General features: G+C 41.8%; 1 protein-coding gene across 1 annotated transcript in view; it reads right to left on the bottom strand.

Annotated features, from left to right (window-relative positions):
* Positions 1-497: 497 nt before the first annotated feature.
* CRACDL (CRACD like) overlaps positions 498-18,255 on the bottom strand; it is a gene marked incomplete at both ends in the record, with an annotated part of 35,634 nt that continues 17,876 nt past the window's right edge. Inside the window, 5 exons of the mRNA XM_084225489.1 lie at positions 498-643; positions 1,511-1,643; positions 3,270-3,469; positions 13,157-14,714; positions 16,385-16,612. Of these exons, the coding sequence (XP_084081615.1) occupies positions 498-643; positions 1,511-1,643; positions 3,270-3,469; positions 13,157-14,714; positions 16,385-16,612 (2,265 nt within the window). The remainder of the gene's footprint in view (positions 644-1,510; positions 1,644-3,269; positions 3,470-13,156; positions 14,715-16,384; positions 16,613-18,255) is intronic.

Here is an 18,255-nt window from a genome sequence, read left to right as displayed (position 1 = left end):
ACACATTTTAATGGATTACTCACTAGCAGCTATTCAGGAATACCTCCATGGGCCTAACAGCTTTGGTAGAAAGTGTGTCACGTGATTCCAGTGAAACACATCAAGAGAATCAGGATGTAAGTGCACAATTTATAACTGTAAACAGAGAAGACCGTAACAAATAGAATTTTCCAGCAACAACAGAAGTTCATCAAAGTTTAGCAAAGATCCTGTTTGGATACAAACATCAGTAAAAGCAGAAAATGCAGGAAATACATAAGGCAAAAGTTTTATTTTCCAAAGTGTAAGTACATCCTTAACATAATTTAAGTAATCCATTGCCATTGCGTTCTGATTGCTACAAAATTGAAGGTAAACCTTTTGACTGCACCTATTGCACACTTTCTCCACAGCTGCATAATAAAACCCTTCTGTATCAAGAGATTCTTCACTGTGATTTGCTGGTCTGTAGGAGTTCAGTCAAGTAGTTATGAAAGATGCTCCTTGTTTGCATCCTTCTATTTTATAATCCGCGGCATATCACTCCAAGCTTGAGATTTCTTTTTGGCCAGCTCCATCCACGATGGCTGATTGGGAGCAGCATTACTGGCTTTCTTCAAGTGGCTTATTTCTTCCTGATCCACCAGTGCAGGTGATGGAGCTACTGGGAATAAAGCACATGGACATTTTACACTTACCCGCTGTACAACTAAGCACTCTCTTTTATTAAATACTTTCCATACCTTGCCCTGTGGTAGAAAATCTTCACATTTCACATGGAAGCTTCTTGTGCAGTAAGTTATTGAGAAAATTATCATTCTGTGCTCTAAATAATACAATGTTTTTCTCATCACTAACATATTTTGATCCCTAAATTTACCAAAACTCAATATGACCTGGATTCCTTGTTGTGCCCTATGTTAACTCCCAGGCTGAAGAAGAGAGAGTCTTTTCATTAGATAAAGTGTTCACATGTGAATTCCTCCTTTACTCAGCCCCCAGTTCACAGGAATTTTATTACTTCAAAACTTCTGCCCTTCTTTCAAATTTGAATTTACCAAAGAGATTTACAACAAACTCATTGTGGGAGGACTGATGGTCAGACAGTTTGGAATTGCACCATTCCTCAGCTTGCTGAGGAAGCCACATTTAAATTGAGTGCTATTGTAAATATTTTTGTTTACATTTTACACTGGGATAGTGCATTTGGGCCTCTGTCCTGTGAAAGGGCCTGGAGTTTTTGATTCACATTTCTTTCAACACAAGTTTTTGACTACTCCTTTTTACTCTTTTGTTTGATATCAAACTGGTCAGAAGAATATAAAAAAATAAAACCTCAAATAAAATAATAAATAAAACAGTAAATAAAATCCCAGACACGAGTACTGAGAAAACTCTTTGTCCTGGCTGATGTGGAGCTGAGGAGGAGATTGGGATGTAGCCCCTACTCCTTTTGCAGCACACTCAAGCAGGATTTCTTCTGACAAGGTTGAGAGGTAACAGCCTACATTTTAAGAATTTTGCTTCTTACCAGGGACACTGTGTGACAATGAATTGGCTCTCAGCAGGGGCTTTGCTTCAGACTTTGTGTCTTTCCTCTGCTCTTCAGAAGTGGTTTTAGGTGCCAAGTGTGAAGGTTTACTCCATTGTTGTTTCACTGGCCCCTAGGCACAGAGAGGGACAAAATCCAAGTAATTCAGGGAGAATGAGTTCAGTTTGGAAGAACACAAACAAAGTAGTGGATAGGGAGTCTGCCACAGTTCAGCAGACATTGGTCCCAATCCTCTCCCTTGAGCTGACACCTGTTCAGAAAGTAACAGTGTTTTCATGTAACATCCATGATACTCAATTTTACTAATTGAAACTATCCCTCAGTATCTCTTATCCATAATGGCATGAGTAGATAATTATAGTCTTCACTGCAAAATGTATTCCAAGTACTTTGCACATCTCTACAAGCATACACAGGATTTGGAAACAGCCTCATTTTCTCATGTTCTCCTTCCATCTCCCAAATTTTGAGGGCTAGGACGCTGTATTTTTGGACAGTTGGTGGTAAATGGATTTTTCATAAAAAAGAAGTCAAACATATCCTCCAACAGATTTTCTTGCCAGTATCAAAAACTACCCTGAAGTGATAGTGCCTGGTGCCATGTGGGAGAAAGAGAAAGTGGGAGTAGTACAGTGGCACCAAGCCTCACATGCTGCAGTCAGAAGCATCTTGGCATGTTTCTCTGCTAGCTGCTACAGGGAAATAAAATGCATGGCATGAATTTCAAGGATCATTGCCAGCTAAAATCTGGAGTTTCCTGTTCTGACATAGAAACTGTATTTTGGGATCATGTTGGGCATTACTGCAGTTCAGAAGTTGGCCTAGACATCTTATTAGGTATTACTTCTTGTTAATCTAACCACTGCTATTTTTCATCATCTCTTATTCCAGGATATAATGCACCTGTCTGGGGTGCTGGCAGTGCCACCTGAAGCAAGAAACTAGGTCATTTGCACTGGGTATGCCATGCTGGAATAGGACACACGTGCTCCTGCATCAGAGCAGGGTTCTTATTTGTGCAGGATGCAAAACAGGCAGCAGGTGAGTGTTCTGGATCCATGCCAAGCACTTCCACTGGCACAGCTGGGCCATCTGAGAAGATCATTAGCTACAGGAATCACTCTGTTTTGCATGGAATCTCTGAAGAGGCAGTGTCAGCCCATATTCCATGGCACAACATGGGCTTCTGAATTGTCCATGTACAGGGAACCAGAATTTATATATTGGCACTCTCTGCAAATGCAAAAGTTATTTTTATCCTATTTCACTTCTCAGGGCTCTAAAAATTGTTACCTAGGAGCTTCTGGGACCAAGCTGCTCATTCAGTGTTAACTCAGTCAGGAGGTATAAGAGGTTCAATGAAAGGCTGTGCTTAGAAGGATAGTTAAAAGAGAACATATTTCCTCTGCATTGAGGAGGATCAAAGACTACAATTTAGCACTTCCTGTTGGATATTTCAGCATGCAATACATGTGTTAGATCTGGTAGGTATGCCAAGAAATTTTACACGCTTCACATAGTTCCAGGATTTTGATTTCTTGGAGACACAAAATTACATTTCTGAACAATCAGAGAACTTTGAATCTGTAACACATTTATGGGAACGGTGTCTTTTTCAGTTACAGTTACACTCATTAAGTAACTGTAATCATTATGGCCTGACTGGTAACATAGCAGCAGATCCAAAGAATACTACAGGAGGTGATACAAAAGCTTCACAAATTTGTACTGCAAGTACCTCTGTTTGTTCCTTTCCTTTATTCTGTTTCTCTGTATTTGACTTATTATCTGGAGCCACAAGCTTTTCTCTGTCGAGTTCCTTCTCCTGGTGCATGCCCCTCTGCTTTTGCCTTGCAATGGAAATCCAGGTTGGCTCAGTAGGAGTGTCAGGATCTTTTCCAGAGTCTCCTGCAGCCATGGGGAAAGGCACGCTTTTCTCTGTTGACAGATTATTTATGTACATAGTTAGAGGAAAAAGAGTTGTAATCAGCTTCAGCTCATACTTTCTCAATGTACTGATTGGTCCCAGGATATGAAACCAGCCTGGATAAATAGGAATTCTGTTTAGTTTAGTCTCCAGAGAGTAATTTTCCCATGCTCACAGGTTTAAGTTATCATTCTGCTGGTGAGAAAAGCTTTGTTCAGCTGGAGTCGCAGTGTCACTGCCCCCACGTGAGGGAGATGCAGAAACATGAGTGAAACTTCTCTAATCTACCCATTTCCCAAGGTCTGCCCCTTCTGCTCCCTCTCCCACAATATTTTAGAGGCAAGCAGCAAGAAAGTCCACAGATGGACACAGATGAACTGTGGTGCTACAAAGGCAAACTTTACCCACTGTGGCCACCCTCAGCTCTCCCTCTTCTGATGTCCATGCAGCAGCAGCAGGTGCAGCTTCCCCACATGCAGCAGCAGCCCATGCCTTAATTGTTCCCTGCTTTTCTTCCACCCCTTTTGGAGCAGCCCCACCTTGCAGCTCTGTGGAGTCTGCAGGTGCAGATCCAGTCATGGTGCCTCTGCAGAGTGGTCTGTGGTGACTGAGCACACAGAAGCACTGCTAAAACCACAGAGGGACTTTCCAGTCTTTTGATGTGGGGTTTACATTGATTTATCCCTGCTGATGCTGACCATGGTCTTCACTGGAGCCAGCAACTTCCACTGTGCTCTACCAGAAATGAGACTTGAGTGACACAAAAAAGAAAAAACACAATTTCTGGAGAAGAAAGTCAAAAGTACTACCCTGCTGACCTCACAACTACTACCCAAGGATGTGCAGAATCCAGGGTTATGGGAAAGAGAAATACTCTGTATTCAAATATTCTGAGAAGGGAAATCCTGTCTAGTCACTGAACAGAACTCGGTCAAGAGAAGAGCCTCAGCAGTTCTATTGGCTCCATCCCCCTGATTCTCCATTTTTTCACTCACACTGAACACAAAATTGGATTTCCCAAATGAATGGTAGAGCTTTTGTGTAGTTTAAATGAAGAAAAAGAAAAGTACTAACAACTTCAGACCCAAGGAGGTTGATTTCACCTTTCCCAGCCAGTTCTGGTCACTGAGGTACCAAAATTTACAGAAGGCTCTTGCAGAGCAGAGGTTAAGCTTCTGATCTTCTAATCACATGTGGTCCCACTCTTTGGAAAAGTTTATTACTTGGTCAGCATCCTGTTCAGGGGCCTGGGAGGAGGCAGACCCAGCCAGAAAGGATTACTGCCCTAGGGTCCCTTGGGGGCTCAGCTGCTCTGCTGACAGTAGAGCCAGCCACAGGACCCTGTGGAGCTGTCAGACACATTTCTGGAGCACTGTGGTCTAGTTTGGTGGAATGTGGCACTGATCAGGAAAGCAGGCAAATGTCTCTGAAGGCACATTTGAGATGCCTCATGAAGGCATGGAAGATAAAAGGGATGATGCACTCCCAAGAGCTGGAGTCTGCCAACACAGGCATCTTATGAAAGCCCACAAACTTGCTTTGCTCAGGGATTTTCTCAAGTCATTTTTATACCTCACCAGAGAGAGAGTAGTTATTTGAACAAGAAAACATTGTAAAGCCTATGTCAGCTAAAAAATGAAAAAGAGAAAAAACCCAGTGCTTTAATGCCAAAGCAAGATGTTTTGCCAGCTGATGCCTGCATTTCTCTTCACATTCACCTCATGCAATCTTGCAGGAAGACCTCTGGAAGAAACAACTCAGAAGTCCAGCTGTGCAAATGCAGCACAGATAAAACAGGGTCCCTGAACATGGAAGGAGCTTCTCTCCCTCTTGCACAGCATGTTACTCTAATTCTGTGCATCCCACCTAACCCCCATCTTTGCATGACAACAGCCGTTCCTCCCATAATCTTTTTCCAATCACTGTGTTCTTTTTTTTTTCTAATCAGCCTTCCATTGGCTCTCCTTACTTCGTTTTTATCTTCTTTTACAGGATGCTAAAGAATAAGGCTGGGAGAGATCTCAATATGTCATGTAGTCTGTCCTTCAACTGCAAGGCAAGATCAGCTGAAAGATCAGTTTCCTAGAAACTGTTTCCTCACAAATATGTATCTAACTCTCCAGAAACAGGACAGGTCTCCCTAAGCAACCTATCCTATGGCACAGCTCTTTTTTTCTACCTTTTTTTTTTTTTTTTTTTTTTTTTTTTTTTTTTTTTTTTTGCCTCTTGGGTGAGTTAAATCTTCCTTGCTCTAATTTAAATCTGTAACTACTTCTCCTACACACTATGGACATGAGCAGATTACTCATAGTCTCCTTGCAGCAGCTTGTTATGCATTTGAAGACTTAGACCACATTTTCCCTACATTTTTAACTTTTCTGGTTAATTCTCTAGATGACTCTTTTGTAGCAATTGACCAATTGTTTGGTCAAATCTCCTTCAAATATGATGGTCAGAAGTGGCACTTGAGATGAAACAGTGTTAGCATCAGCTGACATGGAAGGACTACACCTGGAATGGTTTTCTGTACTTGTCAGTCAGTGCCCCTTAACTTCCACAGCTCTCCAAGATAACCACTAGCAAGTCAAAGTCTGCTAGCCATCTTATCTCAGTATCTTAGGACAAACCTCGCTGGGATCTTAAGTAAAGCCACACAGTTGAAAGGATGTGAAGTCTGCTAATGCATCTGCCATCACATTCCCTCCTTTGCTTGCAACCATGCCCTTAAGCCCATCTGCAGCCATCTGCACCTTTTCAGGTGGTGGGCAATTTGGGCATGGCTTATTAGTGCATTGTCCAATAAAACCAGGTGCAGTGCTTCATCAGCTCCCAAAGCACCCCTGTGGCACGGGGATGAGCCACGACTGAAGGTGATGTCCCGTGTTCCTCAGAGCTGAGGAGCAGCTCTCTGGCTGTACAGCTGCAGACACACCACCACATGCATCCTCTTCTACCACCTCTTTACCTTCCTTCACCGTCTGTAATGTCTTGATGCTCAAAAATTCCAGTGTCTTTGTGCTGAAGGTCCTTTTCAATCCACCCACACTTTTTGATAATACTGGGAACCTGGCTTCTGCCTTGATGCTGCTAGTGGTGTACATCTTAGCTGCTGTGACTCTAAATCCCCCTTTGTGTTTTGTCCCATTTTTCCTGTCACACCACAGGAGCTTTATGTAAACATCAAGGTTGTTTCTTCTCTGCTTCCACCACACAATCCACACTGAAAAAATGAATGCTATGCCCAGGCTCTATTTACTGCACTACATGTAATGGTCTTATTGCTACCTGTGCTTACATTTCTCTGTCATCCTCATGAGCTTAGGATTCATCCTGCTGTTATTTCACTGTGCATTGCCTGGGACAACAGAGTTCCCAGTTCCCTGGGTTCCCAGTCCTGCAGTGATACATCTGGAGGCTGCTACTATAACAATGTTTTTCATAAGGCAGACGCTCTAATGAAGGCATCAAGCACCCTTACTCTTCAGGCAGTTCTCCCTGGTAAGATGCCAGACATCCTAGTCATGCCAATTAGAAGGCAGCCAAATTAGAGACAGGTATCATTCCATAAGAGGTGGTATCCAAATGTGCCTTTGATAATAGGGTACAAAAACTCTTCATCATAATCTTGAAGATTTTATATATAGATTTTATATATATATATATATATATATATATATATATATATATATGTACAGGCCAACTTAGTACAGCAGAGTAGTATCACCTACAGAGGATCAAGAACTGATTTGCTGCTGGAAGAGGCTTTCTTGTATCTTTGAGCAATTACATTCTGCCCTTGTTCCTTTGAGCATCTTTGCTGCAGAAAGCCAGACAGGCAGACAAGGCAGGGGAAGTGCCTTATCTTCAGAAAAAAACCCATCAGATGCAACCCACACAGGATTTTCTACCTCATCCATCAGCCAGAATTACTGTAAGAGGTAGAAGAGGCATATTCACTATTTATTATCTATCCCATTGCCCAGAGGTCCTTTACATCCTCCCACCTCCAATTAGATAAGGTTTCTTGGCAGTATATATGCACCATTGTTCCAGCCAGAAGGATGAAAGGTGGTGAAGTAATCCAGGAGATAGCATGATGAAGAGAGCTGGCAGTTTAAGGTGACCTGAGACTGTCCTATGAAGCTCTTGGTACCCTAAGGGACATAAAGAAGCAAAAAGCTTTCTCAGGAAGTGACTGTTCTCAAAGGAAGTGCTGCTCACACATCTCTCTGGGTTCATGACTGTATGATTACCTTGAACAAGCTCTGTATTATCTAGTCATGGGATAGTCCATGTGCTTTAATGGTTCACCACGTGGCAAAGCACAGCATTTAAGGAACTGGGGAGCCAAAGTGGAACCAAAAGTACTCAAAAGGATGATTTTAATTCCTGCTTCTGCTGCATGTCACATGCATAATAGCTGACACAGAAACTCCCAGCGGGTAAATGCCACTCTTAGGGAGATAACAAAGTACAAAATGCAAGCAGTGGTACGCTCTATCCAAAGCTGAGCCAGTTTTGACAGATCACAGCCTCCACAAATGCCCTGTGTTTCATTTCTCCTTTGTTGAAGAAGGGCTGAGCCTCTTCTTTCTCTGTTGCACTTGAGAGATTTTCAGAACAAAACAAAAATCTAAATAATATTCTTCATTTCATATTACAACATGTTGTTTTAAACAATGTGCTATTCATTCCTTAATAACTTCATAAACTAATAAAGGACATTGCTGGCAGCAATTTCTCTCTCATTCATTCACATCTTTAACCTTGTGATTGAATCTTTCCCTGGTTTCCTTGGAGCTGGCTTGGCCTCAGGCTTTTTTGAAAGAGAGGAGCCCCTTCTTCCCCTTGGGATAAGCCACCAACAATGGAAAGATACCAGGTCAGAACTTGTCAAGCCAGTCTGTGCATAATGTCACCATGTATTAAAGCCAGCAATTAATGTAAGCTGAGACCTGCGGCTGCCTCTTGAAACCACACCCAGAGGCTGCTGAAGCCTTCCCTTCATGTCCTCCTCAGAGCCAACACACACACATGGGACAGTCACAAGGTCAGCTGTTCTTGCTGCATTCTTCACCACTTCCATAGCTTCCAGACCAACCACTGAGGATAGCTCTGAAGCCAAGTGAACCATAGCCACCTTCTCAATTCCCTCCTGCAGATCAGAATCCCCTGAGCTCTCCTACACTGAGTCTGAAAGCACCAGGGCTGGCTGCCTCAGTGGTCCTCTAGAGGGGGAAACTCCCCTTCTGCAACCCCATTTAATACAGGTACCTGTTTCTCTTAGTATCTTACTAAAACAACTTCCTTTTTTTTTCCTCAGACTAAAGGTCTGATCTTATAGATGAAATGTCTTCTGCCTAAATATTGTGGAAATAAATGTGTACACTTCTCACTGATATTTGGATATTGTCCTGCAACGTGTGTCAGACTGGTTGTATGAACAAAAAAATAAGATGAAGATAATACATTAATCTTAATATACAAAAGGAACTATGATTGACTTGTTATTGTGCATGGGTTTGTACACACATGCAGGAAGTGAAAGAAAAATACATACCTACTTCTGTCTATTGACAGACAGATATACTCCATGTATTCAAATGTATCTCCCTGTGTGTGCTGCTTATATGGATAAACACAGCAAAGACCTATTTAACCATTACCCTGAGATTTAGGGATTAACTTTGTCTTTTTTAGAGATGGCCTCAGATTTCTTTAAATCTGAGACCTGCTTTCTTTACATCTAAAAGCCTCTGTGGACACAAATTGTAGAGGAGGTTCTTTACGGCATATAATTCTTATACTTGCAAAAGAACATCTTATGCCTGCAAGGACTGCAAAGAGTGGTTATTCTTGCCCTACATGTGTGCAGGTGAAAGGTCAGAGCCTTTAGAATTTAGAGTCTTTTGAAAGTCAAACCACTAACAGCAAGCAGCGCTAGCTTGTGGATTCCCTGAATGTTTTAAAAGCAAACATACTCAAAACTAATCCAAACAACTTTACACAGGGAGCTAACACCCTCTGTATGTAAGTGTCATTGTTTTATAACACTGCTTATGCATGCATATTTAATTCCACACTGTTGTATCTTTGCTCATTTATAAAACTCCAGTTATTTTAAGAAGGGCTTTACAAATGCATATAGCATTTAGAATATCCTGGCCTACATATTTCCCTTTGTTTATTAAAGTACTACATGCATTCATGTCAGTATACACACCCAATTCCTTAATTTCAGACAAAGCTATTCTAAAGATTTGGTTAAGTGTTTCTGACATTTCTTTTTTCCCTAAGCTGCTCTGAGAGATATTTGACGTTTGATTGGATCTATACCACTGATGCCAGAAGAGTCTTTTTTACACAAGAAACTGCTGTTTGCATCAAAGTCTATTTCACTGCTGGAAAACAGCCATGTTGCAAAATAGCCTGACACAACTGAGAAAGCAACTTCTTTTGGAAGGGAAAAAAAAAAGACAACTTGTTTTTCAGCTGTAGCCTGGACAGCATTAAAGCAATGTCTTTTTGATGTAGAGAAAAACACTTCTCTTGTCATTTCAGAGCCTCTATTTGCCAGGCAGTGCACACCAATTTCATTCACCATAACATCCATCGTTTTCCCTGAGCTCTTTTGCTCTTTTCAGAGGATGTCTGCCCACTACAGCTCCTCAGTTGCTGATTTTTGTTTTTCCTAATATGCAGATTCAGACAAGTATTGCTTATGGTTTCGCTGTTGTAATAACCTGTTAACATATGGTAATTGCTTCTGCCCTTTACAGGATTTATAGCAAAGTGTATCAACTCCAAACAACACAGCTTAACCTTTTAAATCTTGCAAGGACTTGTGCCTTTAGCTCCAGAAATTTAAAAATGACTCCTCCTGGAGTGACTAATTTCACACAGACATTAAAGGGCTTCCTTGCAGCCTGGGAGAGGTAAAGCAGTCCCTCATTAGTTCCTAGGAAGCTCTGGGGAGGAGGAGTGCTGCTTTTACCTGGGGTGGTAAGCCAGCATCCCATCAGCTCTCCTGTTCCTTTGGTACCAAAAGTGCTGAAAAGCTATAATGTGAACCCAATGAACCACATTGCTCCAGCTGACCTCAATGACACAGCAAAAGGACTTTTTTGAAATGAGTGTGCATGAGAAGGGAACTGCATCCCCTTGTATCACCATTTCACAACTTGTCTTCTTGTTCAGCACACAGATTTCCTAACATGCAGTGGAGACTCCCTGACAGCATAAATAAACAGCATTTCCTGATGGTGACTACAGCTCTTTGAAAAGGCTGATGAACTCAAGGGCTAGGAGAGGGCTGGCTGGGTGTAAAGTAAAAAAAAGAAGTGAGTATCCAAGCAGATTCAGAGGCCAGAGATGCCTGATAAGACACATGAGGAGCTGTGTTGATTGTGTTTCTCAGATTTCTCCTGTTTGCAGTTGCAAAGACATGGTCCTGACTCACTGAGCTGAGGGAAACTTTTCAAAGAGCTTAAAATTATGTTTGGGCAGAGCTATTTCCTTGCCAAGTCCTCATTGCATCCCATGATTCTCCTATGCCTCACAGAGGGACATAATTTTTGGGGTCACTGTGAAACTTTTCCCAATAAAGCTGGTTCCAGGGCACTCAGAGGAGGTGGGCACACCTCCTTCACCCATGACTTTAGGTGGCCAGGTTAAGCTGATGTGGCAGCTTAGCACAGGGAGGTGCTTGGTCAGGTGTCTAAAGAAGGCAGTAGACAAGGAAGAAAACTAATTGCCAACACAGACCAATTTGAACCATCATTTTAAAGAACCTCAGACCATACAGATTTGGTGTAATACTGTCAGGGGGAGGGGAACACAGCAGGACTTCTTAACCCTGTTTCAAACTCCAGGTGCATGCATCTCTATCAGGGAGACCAAGGCACAACTCCCACCCACAGATCCTGTTTTGCAGAGGGCAGTTCTGCATCTCAGGGCAGAGTCTCCTTCATCCTAGGGCTGAGGAGCCACAGGAGAAGCCTGGAGGAGAAATGTGCTCCCTGGCTTCTTTCCTTTCTTCCTTCTCCAGCACTCATTGTCTTTCACTGCAGAAAGACTTTCCAGTCCACCTTCTGGGACTCAGCAAGAGGGATGTGATAAAGGGCTGTGGGAGGGAGCACTAATCCCACTGCTCTCCTCCATACCCTGCCAGAACAACCCTGCTATGCTAGGTCTTCTCCTCTCTTGTCCCAGAATGACCCTCCCCAAAATCTCACTCCATCAGATACATGGGCATCACTACAAATAATCAACTTCTCAGGGCAGCACAGAAGGGAAAATGCCTTTAAAGGGAGTGATGGGATTATGTACATACATATATCTCCTGCCTTGCCTGCAGGGTGTGGGGAGGCTCTGGCTGGATGCCTGTGGGGATCTCACCCAGCTGTGGATCTCAATGAATCCCCTCCTTTATGATGGCTGGGAGAGCAGGAAACTGTAAACGTGGCCAAAGTCCTGCAAAAATATCTGTGGTGCTGCAGCAGAAGACAACTGAAATCAGATGTCACTCAGGACATCAGTAAGTTGCCTCTGGGGCCAGGAGGCAACCTACTCACCCTAGAGGAGACAAGTGGAGTCCTGTGCCCTGAGATCTGTTTTGGTGTTTCCCTAGTACAAAGCTCAGAGACAGACCCCAATCAGAGAAGAGCAATGAGACTGGGGGAAGCTCTGCAATGGCACAGACACAGCCTATTATTTACCTGTCCAGCATCTTCTCACATTCATAACATCAAACCCATGCCCATACAAGTCCAGGAAAAGGAAGACTTCTCTTCCACATATCAGAAGACCTAAAGATTTACTTTTTCCCCTCTCAGCTGTTCTCTGAAGTGAAGAGCAGAGGTCTCCTGCTAGAACTGTTTGAGTGTGCTTCACCTAACTTGTTTATTGTCATTGCAAAGACCCCAGACAGTGGTGCCACTTCCAGTCTTTTCTGTTCTCTGCCTGCAGTCCACAGTGTATAATTAGTCTCCAGAGGTCTGATTTTTTTTTCAATCTCTAACCCAATTATATAATGCAGAAATACAGACAACAGGGTAAAATATAACAGTCTGCAGTAGCCACGATCTTATGGTCTCTCCTGCCTTTGAACTCCAGGAAGCTGCAGGGTTGTTAATTTTTGTTTTAAACAAGGAATGACTAATGACAAAGATAGATAAATGAATAAGAAAACCTCACAGGAGGCAATAAATAAGTGGTGTGTTTACCATGGCAGGCAGTGGCAGGGCCTCATTGCATTTCTGCCTCAATGCTATGGTGAAAAAGAAGGTCTAGAGGTCTGAGTCACTTGTCCCACACAGGGCACTACACTTAATATGGGCTCTTGGATTTTGAATTGCCATGCAGCAGGTCTAAATGGGGACACTTAGTGGCTTACTCTTTCTGTTTTCCAATACATGCTAGTGTACTTTATTTTTTGAGTGTCACTTTGAACATGCTTTAAACAATACCCTGAAATTCAAAAATCAGACATAAAAATATCTTATTCTGTCTGCTGTTTCTTCCCTTCTGTCTTTTTTATAATCTTTTCAGCAAGGGAAAATAAGGGAGCAACCTCACTGAAGGCAGATCCATCATCTCGTGCTCACCAGGCAGACACAGCAGTGCTGCCTCACACTCTCTCACATGTAAGATCATTCTTTGCAAGCGAAGGTGACTTCATAAAGTTTTGGGAGTCTTACCAGGCACTTTACAAGCAGTTGACTGTTTCTCCAAGTCTCTGTCTTCATTTCTGGATTCAGGAGAGTGAATAGCTTTGTCCTGCTTCTCCTTGCTCGCAGTAGTGTTTGGAATGGTTATGCTTTGCAACACTGGCTTTTTTGGCAATGGAGGTTTGCAACTAAGCTGCTCAGAGGACTTTGCTTTGGGTTTGATCTTTTCATTTAAAAAATCACCAGTATTTGTATTGGTTGTTTTTCTCATCTCTGCCCTATCACCTCTTAGAAAGGAAGGAAATCCCTCATTTTCTAAATTAAATTCTGCACTGTATCTTTTAATCCCTTTTGATTCTGGTGGTGAGTTGTCTTCATATTTCAAGGACAGTGAGGTGGATCTAAGTTTCACTTGAAAAGGACTTTTATCTTTAAAACTTGGCTGATTCTGAGATACCACTGAAGAATTGCTTGGCACTGGCACTGCATCAACAGCTGGGAAAATATAACCAGCCAAACCTTCTGTAGGTTGGCCTGGGTCCTCTGAGTAGGACTCTGGCAGGAAAGTCTCCTTTTTGCTGCTACTTTTTTCCTCGTCCAGATCTGATCCCTTCTGGAAGTCATCTTGCCATTTCTCATTTCTTGAGGAGACCTTTGCTTTGGACAGGAATCCAGTATTTAATGGGCTTTCCAATTCTGATCTTTCTGGGAAATACAGGCTTCTGGTGCTTGGTCTCTCCCGTGCAGAGGAAACAGAAAACTTTTTGAAGGCATTGAGTTCATTGACTGCTTTTTCAGCTTTCTTCCCCAGCTGTTCCTCCTTGTTCTCCTTATCAGAAGCAGCTGCCTCCTGTGCAGTCTTTATTTTCTCTAGAGAGCAGAAAGTAGATGATCCCATCTGCATTGAGGAAACAGGATGTGAAACATGGAATGAGTCTGTGGGCTGGGAAGAACCCATGAAACACTCCTTGCTGGACTCTGACAATAGAGTAAACTCTTTGTCTGCCCCTTTATTACAGGGCATTTCCACATGTACCTGATCATCCTTCTGGTTATTTTCTTCTGACCTTGCCAAGCAAACAATACTATTCTTACCAATTGAAATATTTTCTTCAGAAGGTTCTTTATTTAATGGAAACACAGTATGAAGCTCCTTATTTTCTTGATTTACAATATTGATTGACCCATCCCCAGACAAGAGAACCGGTGTTTCTGAGGAATCTTCTCGCTTTTGTACTCCTCTGTCTGAACTGGAATAGGAAGAAGTTGCAGAGTCTTTGCCTCCTGACAACAATGAGGACTCAGACTCCTCACACTTAATTTCCAGTGCTGGTTGGCAGTCCTCTGGCTTATTCTCTGGTAGCAGGGTTTCCTGTCCATCAGCAGACTCGGAAGCAGGCTGAGTCATCACTGGTCTCAAAGCAGGGGAGAGGTCCTCAGGCATTTTGAGCTTTGGCCAGAAAGCCACATCCTGCATTGCAGCTGTTCTGCATGGCAGTTCTTGATTGCTGGGCTTGAATACAGCATCATCCTCTTCTTCTTCCTCTGGGGTACAGCTCAAATCAGTCAGAGATTCAGACTGGGTCCTCTGTAAAAAAGAAATACAGAAAGCCCGGTCACCATGTACAGTTCCACTTTTTTTCTTATTCATCATTACATTTACAGCTGAGATCTTAGAGGAAGGCAATACTTGCCTCCAGAGCTGAACTTGCAGTTTTCTTAACCTACTGACTGGATGCTTTTTTAATTAAGCAAATCCTGGAGTAATTAATTTACCAATATAAAAGCAATGTGTGACATTTGCTTCTGCACAACTAGTGCTTTCATGCCCTTGTAGATGGGAAGTCCATCAGAACAATGGCCATTGGACTGTCCTTGGCAGTTGATTCTCCAGAGCATACTGCCTATGTTGTGCTGCTCTCGGGCAAAAAAGCAACACTTGAAAGAGAAAAATCTGTCTCTGTGTTTTGCTACTCCATACTAGCATTAAAAATAAAACAACCCGTTCTTCCTTAAGCATGACTCTGAAGAGGAAAGGGTACATAGAAGCAAGAGCAAAAGCCTAACAAATCCATCCTGTTATGACACTCCATTCCAGCTGAGTATCTGCCCCATATGGCAGTCTTGTTTCTAATCCCACTGTCATAAAGCGTTACAGCCTTGCTCCTTTGTGTAAAAGCTTTCTTTTTCTTTCAAGAGTTAAACTACTTGATAAAAGTTTATAAATTCGTATGTAGTTTAAAAGTTAACAAATTCATATGTAGTTATCTGTGAAGTCTTGTGATTAAACTTGATGTGAGGACTGGCTAAGTACACAGGATTATCTGAAAGCACAGTAGTGAGCTGGTGAATATGCCTTTTCATATGGTGCCTGTATTAGCTCACTGTTTCCTCATAGTTTGTTGGGTAAATATATACTTTGGATGTAGGCCCTAAGAACACAAAACCTGCACTTTAAAGATATTTTAGGGTGCTTATGACTTCTTGTTTTGCAAAGGCAATTGCAAAAAAACCCCAGTTGCAATGCCACAATCCATATACACGAGAACATAAAAGCACAAGATATCATCCAGAAGCAAGGAGCACAGGCAGAGTTGGGCAAGAAAACATAAAAAATTGTTTCATCAAAACATGTGAACACTCTCTGTGGGAGTCCAGAAGGGCTCAGTCAGCTGGCAGTTATAGGCAGTCTGGACAAAGCAATCATATTTTAGTAACAACTTTAGAATGGAAAAGAGGGATTGATCACTGAATTATTGCTTTATGTGTTTTTCTAAATAACTGGCCTCATCATTGTGCTGCTCACAGCAGTGCTCTACTGTGCTGAAAGGTTACTCACAGATTCGGGGAAATACAGAATATCAGCTAGTAATATTTTGAGACAGGGGGAATAATATTTCTGGTATTAAGCAAGCCAAATTAATGGTTTTACTGTATTTAAAACTGGAAAAAGCACACAAACAATAAAGGATAAATACTGTAGTAAAATTTGAAAGCTTTAGTGCTAAAAGAAAGGAAGGAAAGAAAGAAGGAAGAAAAACTAAGCTCTGCCCTTCAAAAAATATGATAGGGGATCAGATAAATTGTGTTTAGGATGGTTTAGAAAAAAAAGATTTTTTCAAAAAGATTATACACTTTTAAATAGCCTTTTTAAAATAGTATGCACTTTCATTTATCATATCTGAGTTTGAAGTAAAAATTCCAGTAAGAACTTTCTGTGTTTGTGTCAAAAGTGACACTGTTTATTTTCACATTTACCTGAGAAAATTTTCTCATTCTACTGGATCTGTGGTTCCGGGGTTTTATTAAAAGCTTATGCTTGGCAGCAGAATTATCCAAGAAAGCAGAAAGCTCAGGTGGAGTGTCAAAATTGGCTGTAGGGGAGATGGTACTGTCAGATGTCCGGGGAGAGCCAGCTTTGCTACTTCCACGCCTAAAGAACAGCTGACCGTCTGTGGAGCGAGATCTAGAAGAACCCAGTGTAATCTGAAAAAAAACAAATCCCCAAATGAAGAATCAAACAAAGAAACAAAGACACAAAAATAACAATTCTACAAATAAGTAGCATATTTATTACCATTTTAAGGTTGCCTCTTTTTCTTTTTGACTTTTCTTTAAAATGCATTGCATTTCCTAATGTTGCATGTGATGTACTAGTGTTAGCAATTCTGCATTTTTAGCTGCTTGAATATTGTGATATACTGTCCAGGGGGAAGGATATCTAAAGATATCTAAAGCACACAAAGATCTAAAGCACACAAATACATGGCCAGCATGTTTTAGAAGACATATTTATGAAGAGTACTCAGTTACAGAACCTAAAGGGCCATTTTCCTTTCTGGGTCTGTTCTAGCATCTTTGTCTAGGCTCCTATCCACAGCTGTTTTGGGCTGAGCATCTTTAGCTTCCTATATGTGAGCAGGTCCCCTCTAACTCTACAATACCCTCCCAAAGACAAAAAATTTAAGAATTAGTGGCATTGACATTTAAGTCAGCTTGTGTTTTTACATCATGTAAAAACATTTGTATCTGCATTTACTGGAAATGTAAAGTTTCATTGGTAAACCATTCTGGGGAAGGAAGCAATGGATAATTCCTACTAGAGGCCAATAACCCATCCAGAAACAGCTTCTGAATGCTGCAAGGGATGTCATACTTCCATGAAGTTGGAATTCAGCTTGCCTTTGAGCTTCACCAAAAACTACCCTAGTTCCAGGGATGCTGCAACAAGAACGCTGGAAAATTTATTAAAAATAAACTCTAGAAAGGGTTCCTCCTTCCTCTCAGATTCAGTTTTGCAAGTAGGCAAAATGGTATTTCCAAACTATCTCTCACAGCATTAACATCACCTCTGGCAACTCATTACAGCACTCCATTTGTAGGCTTGAAATTCTGGTTCACTTCTTTGGAGGAGATTTCCTCCTTTTTCACACTTTCTTCTGTGGGCATTCTTCTTCCTTCTTTTTTCTTTTCTTCTGGAAGTGGTATTTTACTAAGGAAGTTGGATGGGAGAAGGGCAGGGCAGGTTGGTGTTCATTTTATTTTGGAAGGGAAAAAGCATCAGCACTGTGTGCAAGTAGAATTCTGCAATATGCACTGCAGCCCAAAGATGCTCTGTAGTGTAGTGAGGGCCTGCTGCAGCTTGCTCAATGGCCAGGGGAAAACTCCCATTGATTTTAGCAGAAGCTGGATCTACACCTTCTAATCATACTTTCTACTTAAGAAAAAGAAGGTAGCTCAGACATGCTGAATAATGGATAATGGATGCTCTCATTAATTTTAACTCTACAATATCTGCAGTCTAGTAGTCAAACATGACTAATGTACAACAAACGATAGGTGGCTGCATTATACATTAGTAGCTAACAGTGAATACATTGACATTTCAGCTCCATGACAAAAGCACAGCACATGTTCTCTTTCAAAGCACGTCATTATTTGCCTGCCTTTCTTCTGGCTCCTGCTTTTCCTCGAGAATTTTGCATGTCTTCTCCTTGGCAGTGCTCAGTGTTGGCCATTACACCGGAAAATCCAAAATCTGGTTTCTTACTTAAATTTCAGCAGCCTTAAGTGAATGCCAGCTCTGAGCCGGCTGCAGAAGTTGTTTGTCCCACAAAGTTTGGCTTTGA

The sequence above is a fragment of the Fringilla coelebs genome (genome assembly GCF_963513975.1).
Source record: "Fringilla coelebs genome assembly, chromosome: 2".
NCBI classification, from domain to species: Eukaryota; Metazoa; Chordata; class Aves; order Passeriformes; family Fringillidae; genus Fringilla; species Fringilla coelebs.
Note: the sequence above shows the minus strand (reverse complement) of the source record. Positions and strands in the feature narration are given on the sequence as shown.